This window comes from Diorhabda sublineata, chromosome 4 (assembly GCF_026230105.1).
Source record: "Diorhabda sublineata isolate icDioSubl1.1 chromosome 4, icDioSubl1.1, whole genome shotgun sequence".
NCBI classification, from domain to species: Eukaryota; Metazoa; Arthropoda; class Insecta; order Coleoptera; family Chrysomelidae; genus Diorhabda; species Diorhabda sublineata.
Genome location: NC_079477.1, coordinates 5,826,745 through 5,845,479, shown reverse-complemented (window position 1 = coordinate 5,845,479; position 18,735 = coordinate 5,826,745). Strand labels below are relative to the sequence as shown.

The following is an 18,735-nucleotide window of genomic DNA, read 5'->3' as shown; positions in this document are numbered from 1 at the left end:
CAGATATTCACAGTTACAGGGTTCTAGTATGATCTGGTAGCTGTTTTCGATTATTTCGACAGGTGTCACTAGTGCTACCGATGGTCTCGTATAGCTAAAAATGCTGCAAATGTTATTAGAAATAAACTGAAATATTATGTTTCTATATAGATTCCATATATTAAGTATTCAAAGTGATAATCATAAAATTAATAGAATTATAATAGTCAGTATGGATTATGATCAGATGTTCTAAACTGACTTCAGAAACGAAGAAGATTAAAACCTTTATTCGCTATTTGTCAAAAATATAAACATGCCCCCTAAAAAGGATAAAGGGGGTGCCAAATCTGCAAAATCAGGAAGAAACGACGAATCAGGGGATAAAGGTAATAAAAAGAAAACACAAATGTTAGTAGAAATCCATTCATATTATTTTCTTAGGAGGAAAAGAGAAAAAAGGCGGTACAGCAATTAAAGTTAGACACATACTGTGCGAAAAACAAAGTAAATGTTTAGAAGCGTTAGAAAAATTGAAAGCTGGTCAAAAGTTTCCAGAAGTAGCAGCTGCTTACAGTGAAGATAAAGCTAGGTCAGGGGGAGACCTAGGTAAAGTGGATATTTTATATAAATTTAAATTGAAGTGAACAAATATTTAATTAGTAAAATTTAATGGCAATGTCTGATACTGTTAGTTTTCTAGGTTGGATGACCCGTGGTTCTATGGTTGGCCCTTTTCAAGATGCCGCATTTTCATTACCTATATCAAATATAGCTAATCCTATTTATACAGATCCCCCCATTAAAACTAAGTTTGGGTATCATATTATTATGGTTGAAGGTAAAAAATGAATTTGTTATTTTCTTTTTTGTAAATAAAAAATTTGCATTACTTAGTTGTTTTTAATGAACTTTCTGAATAATATAACAGAATCCTTATTGGGGCGAGGAAATAATAAATAAACATTTTGGTAAGTAATTGTATTGAAGTATTTAGTTTATTGTATTATTATGAAAGAAATTTTTTCTATAATATTCTAAAATTTTAAATCTGAGGGGTGTAACCTAATCTAGATAATTAGTTTAAATTGGAATCATAAAATAAATTTCACCCTGAGACAATGAAACACATTTCAAAATAAATTATTTGTTTATTTTAATAAAATAAATACATATGTTTACACTTACAGGTTAAAACTACATCCACTATGCATCTATTTTTATTCAAATCAGTGTACATTTTTTTAGAACTTTATTTTAAATATAAACGCAAATTTGAATCATAATTATTTTTCGTTTGGAGGAAGCTATGCTATACATTCAATTAATACGCCTGGCTAATATGAATAGATATATTTATCAATAGCCTTGACATTTCCTCAAAAAATATTTTTATTACAAAAGAAATTTCAAAGCCTTTTCAACAATATTTATGATTATTATATTAGAATTACTATTCAGAAAAAATTGAAAAGGTGGTAGTAAATATTCAATAAACATTCTAATGAAATAATAAAAATAAATTAAGATTTTACTACCATTAAATATTTACATTATTGCAACATTATTTACAATGTTAAAATTTTTGAAAGGTAATCAAGTGAGCCATAGCTTAAATTAACAAGTTTGGATTGGTATACCTAACATATTTTAAAAGGTCTTCATTTTCTTCGCATACCCATGGTTTAACATGATGACAAGCTACATCATGCCAATTAACTCCATCATTATAAAATTGGTTTAGAATAGCTAAACAATTTTCTGAAGCTCCTCCTTGAATGAGCTCTCTATTATCAGGTTGTGGTTTACCAATTCCACCAGATTCTGACCAATCATTTTGATCTCTTTGAGTTGTTGGGGCCAATTTTTGTAGAACTGCAGTCCAAAACCATCCATTTATATTATTAGGTAATAAATCTGGTCGATCGCAGCCAGGGAAGTCACAGAGTCGACCTGAAGTCCAAATATACTTCACCTAAGAATTAAAAACATAAAAATGACTTGAAAGACAATCTCCATATAGTCACGAAATATGTATACAATATCTTAGAGAAAGAAAAATCGAAAGTGCCCTACAAACATATGAATTTTGATTCCCATAAAATTTCTTCTAGTATCTGTTCGCCATTAACCCCCCCGCTCTTCCACCAGTTTCAATAGAAATCAACGAAATGCCCATCCAAACTACAGGAACCTTCTTCAAAAGTCTCTGCGCGAATCTTTCTCCAGGTCTTCTATTGACTCGTCCTCTTCTATCGCTACCATGCAGGTACACTCTGCTTTCGTTTGTTCAATTAACATGTTCTCTGGCAAAACGTAGATGGGCTGGGGTTAATTTGGAGGCTGTAGCTGGCCTCCTAGGCTCAAGGTTAACTGCTTTAAGTCTTCTTCTTCTGATTCTTTAGCGTTTCTCCGAGGTTTTGTTGGACCTTACAGCCAGCGAGAGCCCTTCTGGCCTTTTCCAAATAGAGTGATCGCTTGAGCAGCTTTATCACTTGTGTCCGTTTTCAGGTAGTAGAATTCTTCATTGTTGTTAACGGAGATGTATATCGATTGATTGTTAACTGATAGTGATGGATTAGGTAGATAATATTTTATAAGGGTTGGTTACTCCCAATTAGCATTATTGTAAACAAGCATAAAAAGGGTGGTTACCGATCATTAGGTACATATTTGGCAAATACAGGAGTGAATATCAAGAAACGTACGAAAGGCACAAAGTTAAAATGAGAAAAAATTCGGATGACAATCTGGGGTAATATGCGCTTGGTGAATCAGTACAGTAAATAATCAAAGTACTAACTTCTGTACCCCAGAATAAAATATATATTCTATCTCGGTATCCAGTAAAAACAATAAAAGTAGGTACCCACGTAGTGATCTTCACTATCTAACAGACTATAGAACTGACAATAGTAATCAAATGTACCTACTTGAGAGACCGTACTAATCCCTACTACCATCATCTAGTAACGCTCATTTACGAGCGTGGCTATTTCATATTCATTCCTGTATTTGCCAAAGTGTATTTTATATGATTTTGAAGCTAATACTATTGGTTTTAAGATTTTACTAAGAAAAATACAAAGTCATGTTAAGTTTTTTTGCCTGTGACTTGCGATAGCAGGGGTGTCGTCTGAGTCGATTTTTTTGATTTTTGAACAGCTAAGCATCGAAATTCCGAATCTTATAGCCAAACCTATAATCACTAATCTTTTTGTGACATAGCATTAGATGAATTGAAGTTAAAGTATTGTCTGCGTTTGCATCATGGTCAATCTTGGAGTGAACTTAAATATAAAATTCTACTCGCTTGTAATGGATATTATTCACTCAGATAATTCAGATCAATCGCTTTCGGCTGGGCTTGTGTTATTTGGAATGGACAGCAATTATTTCAAATTTAAGAAGGACATTTTTTTCTTAATATATCGGAACTCTATACCCAATTAATTCAAAAATGAATTTTTATTTAAATAGTTTATCGGGATAGCGATGAATTAAATTAAATAATTATTTCATTTTATTTATTTAGATATCATTTTATTTTCTTCAAATTATATTCTAAAGATGCTGAAATTATTTTAATGTATTCACTTCATTCGCGGAATTAATTATCTCGAAGGAAATCGTTAAACAAAAAGAAAGTATGGCACACACCTTCCTACACATAATAAAATCAGTTGTTTCCGGTGAAACTCTACTTTGGGCATTTTTTGCAACATTTAAAGTTTGTAAAGACTAAAACAAATAACTGTTTTAGTCAAACTTTCCCACATTCATCAATTTTAGAGAGGCTTCGCATACTTAACGTAATATTTTAAACAGTTATATTTTAATGATCTGAATGTTCGTAATCCGGTATTAGACTAGCATTGTGTGACAGCTTGTTATATAACAGTGAACTATCCATTATTTGGAAAGAAATGAACAGAGAAACATAGTTTTATAAATTACGGATAAATTTAGGTGTTTTTTTCGCAGCCTCTCTAATCACAATGTGCAACATGGTAGCCTAAAAAATTAAAAATCAAAAGTCAACAGTGAGAAATTAAATTAGGTAAAAGCCAAAACGTAATATTTTACTCAAATTTTTGGAAAAGTAAAGAAAATGTGTTCAATGATTCACTGAAACTTGAAATAAAACCATTATTAGAGATACAAATTACCATATCAGGAGTGTTGAACACAAAAATGAGTGTTATTTTTGAAAAACTAAAAAAAAAAAATGAAAAATCATTCATATTAAAAATTCCGGAAGATAGTCTGTTAACATTTATTGCAACTATTGATAATCCAATTATGGTGCCGCATTAAAACGAGATACATTTTTAGAAAAAAGTACTACAAGTGATCAGCTTTTAGATAAATTGATTTTTGCTGACGAATCATAGTGTAGCATTTTACAGCCGCACAAACTACAGTTAGAAGTTCGAGGCCAGTTTAACCTTTTTTTTTTGGTTGTTCTATTTAATTTTTTTAGTGTCAAGGAAAAAGAGGTAGAATGAGAAGCTATTATCCAAGTAATAAGGGCTCAAACAATTGCGGAAAAAAGACTAGCAACTAGCAACTTGCTACACAACTTTAATCCATGAAAAGAATACAGATGCAACTCAGATTTTAGAGAAACTTTTCTGCTGAAGAATCAATTAGTCTGTATTCAATGTACCAGTGAATACATTTTTGTAGTCGATCCCGAGAGTTCATTTTAATAATAACGGAATTAAAAATTAGTTGATTATACCACCCCTTAATGGCACATACAAATAATACGAACTGTGTATATTAAATAATAGTAATCATTTTGAGCAATATAGGGTGTTCCGGTACTTGATGTAAAAAAATCGAGAGTGAGTAGATGACGTGAAAATAATATTGTGTAATACTTTCTCATACGCCCCTTCGTTTATGAGTTACATGCCTTTAAAGCTGCGAGATCAAAACTAAATAATAATTCTATACTACTATCCGAAAGCCAGGGGCGGCTTATACCCAATCATTAACAATCCGTAACTTTTATAAGGACAACCTGTACAATCTAAAGATAGCAAAAATGAAATTTTCAATCGATTTTTTAACAATAAAGTACCTACTCTTCCTTTAACTCGATTAAATTTATAGTTTGGGAGAAATGTAGGGTTTTAGATCATTGTACATGCCAAGAAAACCGTTCGCCATAAAGAGAAATTCTGAAGAAAATTATCATAAATTATAATTATTTTTTAAAAATACTTATAGAAGGAATTAAAATACAATCAAACATTTCTAATTAAACTGCATACTGTCAAATATCATGTTACTTACTTAAGGAAAAAATTGAAATGTAGAAAAACATAGTTGGCTTACAATTTATCAAATAAAATCAGAAAAATTATAATAAATGTTTGAAGTGGGCACCTTGCAGAAGTCTACGGAGGATATTTCTTTGAACTTGGACGAGCATTACCAGATTGTACCTTATAGCGTCACAATGGAATCGATCATTTCGTTCCTTGTATTTACCGGTGTTGCATATAATAAGTTTTTAAGATATATATAAAGTATATAATATATGTATATAATTCAGGTGGACGTGGTAACCAAGCAAATGGACCTCCTCGACTCATCCACCTATTAGGAAAAATGTTAGTTTTTATATTTTAATTATAGTTTTTTCTTCTGCCAGTAATAAGATCTGGAATAGTATGTAGTACAAATGTTTATTTATTTATTCTTTAGTTCTTCAAGATATATTTGATTGTGTTTGAAAACCTCCTGTAAGTATTTTCAATAAATTATAATTACAATTTATGATAATTTGTCTCTTGATATAAAAATCTACATGTCTTCTCAACCATAAATTTTATCTAGTTAAATAGAGAGTACTTTTTTGTTGAGAAATCGATTAAAAATTTATTTTTGCTATCTTCAGATTGTACAGGTTGTCCCTGGATATATTATGGATTGTTAACCAATGGGCATGAGCCGCCCCTGACCTTCGGAGGTTAGTGTAGAATTATTATTTAGTTCCGATTTCGCAACTTTAAAGACCTATAATTCAGAGCATTATTTTTACGTTATCTAGTCACTCCCAAATCTTTTGCATCAAGGAAAATATTTTTAATGTATACCCTATACTTACATAATGTTATTTATATTGGTTATTATTCAAGTACTACTAAATTTTCATTGAAAAAACTTTGGATTCATTTTGTGATATCATTTTGGAAAAAATCTCCATTAGTTACAAATGATCGGATAGGTCAAATAACATCGAAAAACCTGGGTATAAATTTGAGTTAGGCTCAGATGAATTATGTTTAGATTTAAATATTTGGTGTGATTTATAATCCAACGTTTTATTACATCCTCTATACTTAGATGTTAAGATCCGTATCTTTAGTTACGTTTAATGTAAACTAATTTGCAATGAAAACATTACCAGAATGACGATATCAGAGAACATCCTGTATGCAAAACATTTTTATGAAATCACAAGGTGATAAATCGTTTCGCAACTACATTGTATTACCTCCGCGTAATTAATATTAGGTCAATGATTTTTTATTATGTAGGTAATTCGTGCTTTGAATATTTACTTTGTGAGGGAATACCGATACTTATAATTATAATCGAAACGTTAATATCACGTGAAAACATACATGAAGGATTTTGTCACCATTTCTAATTTAAAACTTAAACAAAGACCATGGCGCATGTGTCTTTTTGAATAAAAAAGGTGGTCCAACAAAAATTTATCATAATCTAATCATAAATACAAAAACGATTTCCTTTAGATAAATAATACTATTAACTATAGGGAATCGGTGGTTGAGTCACCAAGTATATAATATTCATCCAAAAATCATATTAGGCCCATTCCGATATAATAAATTGCTGCGAGTCGAATACAAAAACTTTTATATTGACGATTCTATTGTTTTTCTATAAAAACTCGTTTTTTATAATTTTATCATGTAAAATACTATTAAATATTCTCAATTTAGTTCTGTATATATAAAAACTAAACTATATAAAACTAAAATTAAAAAATAAATTTTTCTAGACCAAATTCAAACCCGGGACTTGCAATTTGGATACACGGAGCATTAACATTGATCTATCAGCAACATTAAATGTTTTTGTAGTATATATGTTTCTTAAAGTGGTTTTTGACATCGAAGTACTTTTGGGAGAAATATGAATTTGACTCAAACCTGTATTATTGCGACTTTAAATGTCTCAATATTTTAATATTTTATGTCACATTATGGATATAGAAAATGAAAGTGACTTTATTTTAGCTCCACCAGAAATTCGAGAGGCTGCTGAAGTTGCCTCATCAAATTTATTGGCGGAAAGTATAAAATATTAAAAAAAATTCTAACAAAAAAACTTCAATAAAAATACTTAGTAGTCGTAGATAAAGTATAGGATTCTACTCGCATATAATGAGAATTATTGACTCATGAATTATATATCACTAAAAGGCATTTCTCAAATTTTTTTCAGTTATTTTTGCAATTTCTCTTTTATATTTTCTTGCTACTACTGGTTCGCTGGAAATACTCCTTATATCTGTGTGTGGGATTTTAGTAACTGCCAGCAAAACATTAGTTTCATTTCGGGAAAACGTTCATAGTATACTATACTCTATATTTTTATTGCATCCTCCCAATATCCAGATCATATCAATCATTTCATTTACTTACATTTCGACATTAATTTTTAATAATCAAATTATCTCAAGAACTAGTAATTTTAGGTATAGGAAATGCTTGCTAAAAAAAGAAGTATGTTCGCAGTACTTTCAATAACTGATAAAAAACAGGGTGACTCATTTAAAAAAACCGAGAAAAATATGTATTAGAATTTTGATTAACACTGTGTCAGATTCAATGAATATTAACGAAATAAAAAATTCTCTTCCAAATTTTTTACTACTATTCGAATGCTTTGGCCACTACAAATCTTCATTCTTGATTTTCTCTTACATTATACAGGTTATTGAACTTGTTACGATTTTGGTTATAACACCATAGAACACAACTCTATATTATTGTAGTCAAACTGATTCCAAATATGCAATAAAATGCAATGCAATTTAAAAAAATGTTACTTTGATTTGACACAGCATTCTGAAACATCATATAAGATTGTAAATAATTTAAAAATGTAATGACTAAGGAGGCACTGAACTTCGTAAAAATAATCAATCATCCTGTATAAATTATTTTGGAAAGACCTTTAATACGTTTTGTTGATCACAACCATGTAAGAACGAAATAAAAAATGATTTTACTTCACAAGACAACCTGACATTGAAGAATTGAGAGGATAATGGTTCTGACGACGCGATATAAAATGAAGTTTTTTGTTAGGTGAGACACTTTGAAACAACCCTCGTAGAATCGATCGTTAAAATATAGTTTCTTTTTTACCAAAACTACTCAATAAAATAGAAATGAACGAAACTAGAAGCAGTAAAATTTTGTTTATATCTCAATTTAAACGTCTAGTAAACATTAGAAATAAGTAAAAGCTGGCAACAGTGTAACTTAGCTATTGCAAACAATAGCGATTTGTTATATTATGTAACTCAAATTACAAGGTGATACGATGTCCATGGCGCTATAAGGTTCTCGGATTTTCCTAACAAATAAACTTGTTCTGTGCTAGATTTTTTAAAAAGTTTCGCGAACTTAAAAAATAACATTTTATGATAAATTTTCACTTCTTTAATAATTAACACAATTGAAAACATCGAAAAGAATCGTCGTATATTCGTTCCATCCATATACTAATACTTATAAAAATGAATATTTGCAAAACACCATAATTCAACTAGGATCTCTTACCTTGTCTTGTACAATGTGTCTTTTTATCCACTCATTTTCGGCACTGGTTTCCAGAGAAACTAAATCCATGCAACGCTTTCTACAATAATTTCTTGTGCTCAACCAATCTTGTTCAACACCTTTAGTATTTTGGTCCTTCCAACTGAAAAAGTATCCTTTTCCTAAAAAAAATATAGGTGCAGATGAAGTACAAAAAATTTTTATAATTTTGTTAACATTGGAGGCTAGTGTAACAAACCAAAAATGAAATTGGTTAGCTATATTATCGGTACACAAAAAAATATTCAAGTAGAAGCAACTATTATTATCATGTGTCTTAAACTACTAGAGATAGGTATTGCTTTGTTTAAGATTTATTGATATTTCGATGTGTTTTTTTTTATGTCTAACAGCTCAAGTTTGTTCTGAACAGCTTCATTGGTTTTATGAAAGTCACGTCGACCAGTTGTCGGTACATCAGTTTCAGTGTATGATCTAACACATTATCATCATCAATAATTCGTGTGACGCACTGAGAAAAACACATTTTTTGCCAAAAAATCGTTTTATTAAATTTTTTTGCCAAAAATCGATTTTATTTATCAATTTCCTTCAAGAGCAATTCCAACGCTTCTCTAACTTCTTGATGCCGTGCTTGTAGAAAGATTTGTGTTTTGCATCAAAATAGGCTTCAGATTCAGCAATTCAGCATTTTTTTGAGATCAGCGAATAGCCAGCAGTCACGTCCTGACTATACGGTGGATGAATAAGCTAATCAAAATGTAATTCGTTCAAATTAACCACTACTTGAGAATCGGTGCATTGTTTTGGAGAAACAGTGGTTTTTTCTTCGACATGAAGTCGTTTCTCCTTGATTTTTGCATTCAAACGATCCAACAACTCTATGTAGTATTCGCTATTGATTGTCTTTCCCTTTTGGAGATAGTTGATGAACTATATACCATGCGCATCCCAAAAATTGAAACCACAACATTCCCAGCTAACTGTTGTTTCTTTCGACTTGGTTCACCGGCTGCATTCCACTTAGATGATGATTCCAAAGTGATGTGATGGATCCATGTTTCATCCATTGTCACATATCGACACAAAAAAAATAATTATATTATATGTGGACATTTTTTATGTTTTCTGGAGTAACCACTTCAATTGGACGACCAGAACGTTCACCATCAACGGTGTCTTCATGACCAAGTTAAAATTCAGCAAACCAATAACAAATGGTTCTTTTCGATGGAGCAGAGTCCGGATAACACTTTTAAAGACATTTCCAAATTCATTCGAAGAAGATACTTAAATTGGTTCCTACTAAATCTTAGGACAAACTCTTCTACATAGTCTATGCTCTTCGGATGTACTTCCACATCGTCTAGTTCATTTTCAAAAGAATCTCCAAACGCACAAATTAAAGCTACTGCTTTCTCCATTTTTGGAATTGCATTGACAAGTCAAAAATCAAAACAAATATGAAAATTTCCTTTCAAGATTCGGAGCAAAGATATCTTACTAAAAATATTCAAAAATTTATACAACTGAACGCGAATAATGGCTTGCCGAATTTACCGCACAGTCAGATTCATCAGATGTACAGGGTCCTTCACTACGAGCAGAACCGATATATACATATATATATATATATATATATATATATATATATATATATATATATATATATATATATATATATGGCAAAGTACTGCGACTAGTGTTCTGAAAATTTGCTTGCATGGGTTTTCAGAAATGCACGTTTCAGCTAAAATAATTTCAGTTTTCTGAAACTTCCGGTTATATCGGAAGTGGACCCAAACTTTGTTATTTTAAGCGGAATGCTATGGTTTTTATTAAATTTTTTGGATCTACGCGAAATTTCAATATAAGGCATCGTATGCCTAAAGTCCACCATTTTTTAATTATTTCACATTTTCGAAATTTATGGACACATGCAGCCCTCCACTAAAAAAAATATATTTCTAAGTTTAAGTGAGTCAGATCTAATATTTTTGGGATTTGGATAAATAACACTTACAGCTTTCAAAATCTGTGAAAAACTTGACAAAAATTTATATAGGATGTTCAGAAAATGGTGCCGAATTTCGCTATCTAAAAACTTCGAAAACTTAATTTTTTCAAATGGCAACCCCCATTTTCTTTTTACTATTGGATTCTACGCTTTAAATTTAAGAGGATTTCGTTAGTAAATTCATATATCTGAAATTAACGATTTTTATAGAAACTAAAAACTTCATAGTTTTTAGTTGTCGGTTGTCTGGAACGATCAAAAAAAAGCTAACAAACAAACAAACAATAAAAATAGCTTGACCTTTAAGCATTGCAAAAGTGTTCATCATGTCCCGTTTAGGATTTATTCATGAAGATTGTTTCAATTTGCAGGTAATATACGGGGAATGTGATAGGGTTATTAAACGAGCCTGCGATACTTTCCGTTTGCAATATCCGGATAGACCACGACCCACCCCTGATACACTTTCCATGAAAATTTCAGTTTTTAATTTGAGATGTATGAATTTACCAAGGAAGTCCCCTTATTTTAAAGCGTAGAATCCAAAGAGAAAAATGGGGGTTGCCATTTGAAAAAATTAAGTTTTCGAAGTTTTTAGATAGCGAAATTCGGTACCATTTTCTGAACACCCTATATAAATTTTTGTCAAGGTTTTCACAGATTTTGAAAGCTGTAAGTGTTATTTATCCAAATCCCAAAAGTATTAGACATGACTCACTTTAACTTAGAAATTTTATTTTTTTTTATGGAGGCTGCATGTGTCCAAAAGTTTCGAAAATGTGAAATAATTAAAAAATGGTGGACTTTAGGCATACGATGCTTTACATAAAGTTATATTGAAATTTCACGTAGACTCCAAGACTTTAATAAAAACCATACTATTCCATTTAAAATAACAAAATTATTTTAGCTGAAACGAGTATTTCGGAAAACCCATGCAAGCAAATTTTCAGAACACTAGTCCCAGTACTTTCCAATATGCATATCGATTCAGCTCGTCGTGAAGGACCCTGTACATGGCTGAACGCAGTAACTGTATCGTCTACCTCAAATGATCACCAAAAATTCTTTACCATCACTGAATTTTGATATTTAATAATAAGAAAAACGAAACACTAAAATTTCATTTGAACGTTTCAAAGCGTACCTGCTTTTTGGTGGCACTTTGATTTCTTTTTGGGTGTCTACAGTCCGCCAAGTAAGAATACTGTAATTCGTTTATTATGCTCATATAGCTTATGTTAATTTCAAAGAAAAGTCTACGGATTCATTGTTTCCTCAAAAAAAAAACTAAATAACTTACCATCGGGAGTTCTTTCATGAATGATTCTTTGTGCACAGAGAGCTGGAATGGGAGCTTCTAGAATTCTTTGGTTTTGTTGTGCTATCGAAATTCCGAAGAATGCAACAACCAATACAGCATATTTAATCATTTTGCTGCAAAAAACGAGCCAAGTTACATAATTTAGATTTTCGACGACTTCATAGCTACAAAAAATCATTCAAAAATCGGTTTACATCGAGCCGCTCTAACTGATACCAAAATATACAGAAAGATATTCTCATATAATAATCATATTTAATCATTTTTCTGCAAAAAACTTTATAGTAGTGTCTTGTAGAATTTAATATTCATTGGAATTCGAATGTATAAATTATATATTACGAGTGGTATTCAGAAAGTAATGAACGATACCCTGTATCTCATATATCCACAGGGCCTGTTGTTGATTATGAAATTTTAAACATACTGTGGGGTTTAGTGTGTGATATAGTTTTGTTTTCTGATGAAAATTCATCAGCAAATGTGGGAAAAACAGTTTTCTTATCTAATCTAACAAATAACTGTCTACAAGTACAGCAATGTTCTAGATATTTTTCAACTTAGTCTCAAGATATTTGCTAGTCGTGGGATCAACTTTTGTATCTCTCTGTCGTAGAATTCCGCTGTCTTCTAATAGAATTATCTTTTCGTCGCTGCCAAAACGTTCAGCGGAGGACCAGAATGTTGTTAGATGGAAAAAAACATGAAAATCTCTAGTAATAACATCAGGGTTGTGGGGTGGATGATCAAACAGCTTCCAGTTGAATTTCGTTTAAACAGATGTTGTGCGTCAAGTTGTATATGGAGGAGCATTGTCAATGGAGGATCACAACACCTGCAGTAAGCATTTCACGTCTCTTGTTTTGAATGGCATGTCGCAAATGGGACAGAGTTTCACGTAAAGCTTTGTGTATTCAAGAAATTAAAAACCGACCGAATCTCACATCTACCGCAAGAAGTACTAAGAGCTTCCATTTTAGAACATACTACTAACACTAGGCGGGATCTGTCCAGCTGGCATATGATTGATCTGATACGAATTCGGAACTGACACGGCTGATTACGTTTTTTGTGAAAGGAAAAATATCGGGAAAGTTACTTTCTGGATGTACCTTGTAATAAATAAAAGTTCCGTCCAGAAATGGTGCATTCGATGTAAAATCATTATTTTTCAACATTTAATTTCTTGTTTAACAAATAAAAGCGAGGTTACCAAATAGTTTTTACATAATAGATGCCTTAATTGCTCACAGACCACCATAAAGGTGTAGTCTATATATTTATAGATGTTTACACAAGTGATTGTGGTTCGTTACTGACAAATTTCCTCAGAAAATAATGGAAATGATTGGAATCCTTGTCACCAAGTAAGGTATGCTTCATTTTCCAGAATTTTAATTGGGATAATAATGATTTTAATATAGATGAGCAATATCTCCATCACCTGCTGATGATTGAGCATTAATCTATCAAACAAAAAACTTGACTAATCAACAAAAACAACTCCAAAAGAAATAATAATCCGAATAAAAAACATCAAACTGAAGAAATAAAAACAAGACTAAGTTTGACGAAGGCGGCATCATTCTGAAAGCTATCAATACATCAAACAATGAAAAATATGCCAACTACCTAAAAACAAAAGTCTTTCGCCAATGTCATTACACACGGCTGTCAAAACTGGACATATACAGAAGAAAACATTTATAAAATAGAGAAGAAAATGATACGTGGAAAGACAAATAATCACGATCAAACTGGAAGACAGGAAAAAAGCAGCTGGAACTACGCACCAATGAATGGCTGAGATCTCTATCGAAGAAATGTGAAAACTCATTGATAAATGACTCAATTTCCCAATAGCTTTGTAGAAAAGTAAAACTTCAATTTCCCTTGCACATAGAGATAATATTTTATACTTCTTTCAAAACTCTGAACTCTGAACAGACAAAGTTTGATAAAAACACTTTTAATTTGTACTTAAAATCCCCATCTCCTTCTAAATATAATTCAAACGGCGTAGCTAGCGTCATCTAGCAAATGTGTTGAAATTTTTTTTGTAATATCACAATAAAACACAGTAAGTCAAAGCTCTAAGAATTTTTTAATTATTCAGTTCACTTTAATATAATTACTTTTCAAGTAAGATTTATACTCAACTATCGTAAAATTATAACTAATATCAATAAATTTTCTCAATTATCTAAGAAAATTACTAAAATTGTAATGAAATTTGAATTAGTATAAACTGATTAGTAATTTTAGCCATTATATGTAATATTTGTAATTTTACTAAAAATTCTTACAGCATAATTAAGAATCTGAAAGACACTCAATTGCATCACGAAATGTATATTGACATGTCGTTAATAATCTTTGAAAATGATGCAACAAAAAATATTAGAAAAATGAAATTTATTTTTTAACAAAAAGTACTAGAATTAAGTTTAAATAACAAAATAAGGCAATAATAAACCTAAAATTTCTAGAAATATTCACCTGCCAATACTTATTAACTATTTAAGCACTACTTAAACACTTTCGTTTATCAACTGAAAATGAAACGGAATACCTTCCGTGTATATATAGAAAGGTGGGGTGTGATTCGAAGAAAAAAAATCAAATATCAATAATTATATACAACACACATACATAGTACCTTCGGTCTTCTTTACCTTGACCTCCCAACGCTTCGTATTACCACCAAGAATCCCAAGTACGTCTATGACGGTACTGAAATTCCGTAGAGAAAGCACAATAGAATAATAACTTTATTACTTTGACTATTTATTCTTTTTATAAGGATTATAAGAAAAATAGTAAAATGATTAGTTCAATTTACTATCTTATATACATTTATTTCATTATCACTATATTCTTTTCTTCATTTTACTTCGTTGTTTATTTGTGAGTGAATCCGCAATTTGCGACACTATTTTAATTTGTATTGTGAGGTACTCAATCCTTTACAAATACTCAATAATTGAGTCTTGATATTGAGGCTTTACTATTTAGCACTTAATATATATTTCTTATGTTTTTGATTAATTTTACTGTCACTTTTCCACCATATATAATTTACTCTTTTGACTACGATAAAAATTTTAACAATGAATCTCAATTTATTCAACTGACGTAATTATAGGAAATAATGTTTTGTAATTCATTTATAATGTTTCAAAAATCATTTTCATCTGGTGTTATTTTCAATATTATAAATATATAACAGAGAAATATTATTGACACCATTTGTTTAAGTGAAATGCAACGCAAGTTTGATCAAATTACTCTCAAATCAAAAAAAAATCAAACAAATATCAGTTATTACAATATATTGCGAATGAAATCGTTCTTTCTTCCATAATAGGTCTAACGCCCGGTCCTTCATCGATATCTTTTCTCATCCTGGCTCTAGATTGTCACTCCACCTCTTTCGTGGTTGACCTCTACTTCGTGTTCCAATTGAAGATTTATCCCTTGCTATTTTTACCAGTCTATTGTCTGACATTCGACTTATTTTGATACCATTGTTTTATAAGTTGTGATACTCATTCGTTAATGTTATCTTCATGACATAATCATCTGGTGATTTCGCTTCTTCCTCGGTCTATGAGTGTACTCCCCGAGATCCACTTGAAAATTTTTATTTCTTTGGTCTCTAAGAAATGTTTCATTTTTGATGTTTCTGGTCTTGTTTCTAATGTGTAGGTCTGATTGTCGCTGTGTAAATTCGTGACTTTGTTCTTTTTCTTAGGTGTTTGTTCCGCCATACTACGTTCTGAAGGCACCCGCGACCTTATTTGCTCCAGCTACTTATATTTCATTCTCTGTTGTATTATTTGACCTTCTAGTTCTAATTTGCATTTAATGGGTTCTTTTGATGTCATATATATGATTTTTTCAGCCGAGATAGTAATATTCTAGTCTTTGAGGATCATTTTCATTTTCAGCAGGTCCATTTGAATAATCAATTTATGAGATACAACACAGGGTTGAGTGGAAGCGAGAGAATGTTATTTGTCCGCACTTGGATAATGATTTTCTAGACTCTTCCTCATTGAGGAGTGTTATAAAAATTGATTTGTCTTTATAATAAAATCGCACCACCTATGCAGCTAACACATATTTACAATGAATCATATTCGTTTATTTGAATTTCGAATCATGCCAATAATTATAGTCCTACAGTGTTTCCTCTTTTGCAAGTTTGAAGAGCATACTAAATGTTGCTCTCCCACGAAAAGACAGCCACGAAAGAATAAATTTGCCGGCGATATATATCAATTAGAAAAATTAATATTAAATAGTCCGTTCTTCCAAATTCTTCACGCCTTCGTCAAGCAACGGTGAATCCCGTGCGTGATTTGCATGCAAATTATCAATTGATGTAACTGAGATTGATCAACTAACTTCCTTCTTATAAATATGAATCGAGTTATCTATCAGTTTAAATCGTTATTAAAAAAGATGTAAATGGTAACCACTTGTCGAAAACATTATACAAAAGATGCAACCGTTAAGACAAATTTCCACTTAGATCCAAAAAATATATTAGAATAGTAATGACTGCCAACCGCCACTTCGAAATCAAAAGCAATAAGTATTAATGCAAATAATAGGTAGGCTTCTTCAAACTAATTAGCTGTTTCTTGGGATATGAAGACAATTGTCTGATTTATTACTAAAAAGTTACAAAGAATAGAAAAATTCACAAATTTTTTGTGTGAATGGATATTATTAACGCTTTTTTAAAACTCGACCAAGTACATATCAGTTCTGCAGTCGGAATTTTTTTATACTTTTTATTTTCTTTCAAGTAATAGTAGATAAAGTTTATATAACCCATTTCTATTTTCAAAGTAGCGTGGATATTCTAGAATTGTCTATATTTTAACACTAATATTTATCAACGAATTAACTTTTTTTGTTCCGTTTCTCTAACGAGATGTTGACGAAAGTAAATAACCAACCTGTTGTTGAAGTATTGGAATTTACTCACTGTTCACATCATTTTACAATGCACGAAAGAGAGAAAGTTGCACGCCGAAATGTTTTTAAATACCAATTGAATTTTCATTTAATTACGTGGCGCCCATAAGTTGCCGTATAGTGCTGACTGATTAAACAGTTTAAACAATGAACCTCGCCCTGTGGGTATTTCATTTTCTGCTTTAAAATATTAACGAAGTTGATCTGCATTTTTTCATTACTGAAACCGTTGAATACGCTTTCTCTAAACTTTTAAAAATGCACGGTTGTAAAAACGTTTTTATACTAGAAAAAAAAACCTCAAATATTATCTGTTGTGATATACCTACTGAAGCTTCGAGAAAGATTTTTTAACACTAGCTCTTCCAATATCAATTGCAGATTATAAAAACTGGTTCGAAACCCTTGCAGACAATTTTGTTCGATTTACCATTGGCGTAGATACCTCATTTTATAAATTTATTATTTTTATAAATACTCCTCAAAATATGTATATCTTATGCGAGAAAATAAATTAATTATAATAATAATAATTAAAAGGCAATCGAATCATTATAAATTTGACGGCATTGTATGCCGTTATTTAGACAGAAAACAATCATTATACCTCGTTAACTTGCTACAACTGAATATTAAATTATAAAACGTAAATAGACGAGTAAAATGTACCTGCCTGTAAGGGCGTTTGGTTTAAACATTGCACATCTTGTCAATATAATAAATTATCTCTAACTCTCTAACTTTAGACCTTAACGATTACTGAGTGTGATGGAATGTTAGGTAAAAGCTGTTGATTAAACCACTTTTAAAATAATTGCGCTGTCATATCTTCAGGATAATAATCTGCAGAGTTTTTTTAGCATAAAGCATTAGGCACGAAACCGTCTTTGCTTTTAGCGTGTACTATTATAATGCGTTTCTCTTTACAACATGGCCCATTCAGACAGCAATTTTTACTACTGTCAACCCAACCGAAATTTACTACATTGTGACTAGTTTGGTTTAAACAGGGTACCAGACGTGTACTGAGCCCTTTTTGTACTCCATTCGTCTATTAGAGCTTTGGTAGTCTAGAAACCCCTTTCGTTACTACTCGTTAAATGGAAACTTTATTTACTCTAGTTATTTCAGCAATTCTTATTATGATTGCATTATCAGTTTTTTATTTTATTCTCACTTCACTGTGCAATTTCATTGACTTCAATCCCCCATGGTCTAAAGAACACCATATTTCTATTTATTTAAAGAAATTTATGAATAAAATGAATCTCACCAAACGACCCCTTTGCTTATCGCAGACTGTCAAGTATATTTCGAAGAAATTGTGTACATACGCCTTCCGACAGCTACGGCCAATAGAAATGCATTTATGTTTACGATTCGATGATTTCTTTGGTAAACAGTGGAGATGATGATTCCACGTAGACTGACGGTTTGTTAGATGTTTACCGAATTTTATACGGAGAGTAAACATTATTTTTCATTTCTTAATTTGTATACGTGCCTTGCGTATTTATGAAAAATTGATTGGTCCTCGCGTAACTGTCTTCTTCAGTTGATATCGGAAGAGCTATAACCACCATGTGACA

At 31.0% G+C, this 18,735-nt stretch overlaps 2 protein-coding genes across 2 annotated transcripts; one reads left to right on the top strand and one right to left on the bottom strand.

Annotated features, from left to right (window-relative positions):
- Positions 1–239: 239 nt before the first annotated feature.
- Positions 240–863, top strand: LOC130442842 (peptidyl-prolyl cis-trans isomerase NIMA-interacting 4). Its single transcript, XM_056777209.1, has 3 exons — positions 240–368; positions 424–588; positions 683–863. Exons 1-3 carry the CDS (start codon positions 296–298, stop codon positions 829–831), a joined length of 387 nt encoding a protein of 128 aa, XP_056633187.1. The 5' UTR covers positions 240–295; the 3' UTR covers positions 832–863.
- Positions 864–1,110: 247 nt separating this feature from the next.
- On the bottom strand, positions 1,111–14,711 carry LOC130442613 (uncharacterized). Its single transcript, XM_056776890.1, has 4 exons — positions 14,657–14,711; positions 12,137–12,270; positions 8,817–8,977; positions 1,111–1,954 (listed from the first exon to the last, which is right to left on the bottom strand). The coding sequence occupies exons 2-4, from the start codon at positions 12,264–12,266 to the stop codon at positions 1,592–1,594; spliced, it is 654 nt and encodes a 217-aa protein (XP_056632868.1). The 5' UTR covers positions 12,267–12,270; positions 14,657–14,711; the 3' UTR covers positions 1,111–1,591.
- Positions 14,712–18,735: the final 4,024 nt, after the last annotated feature.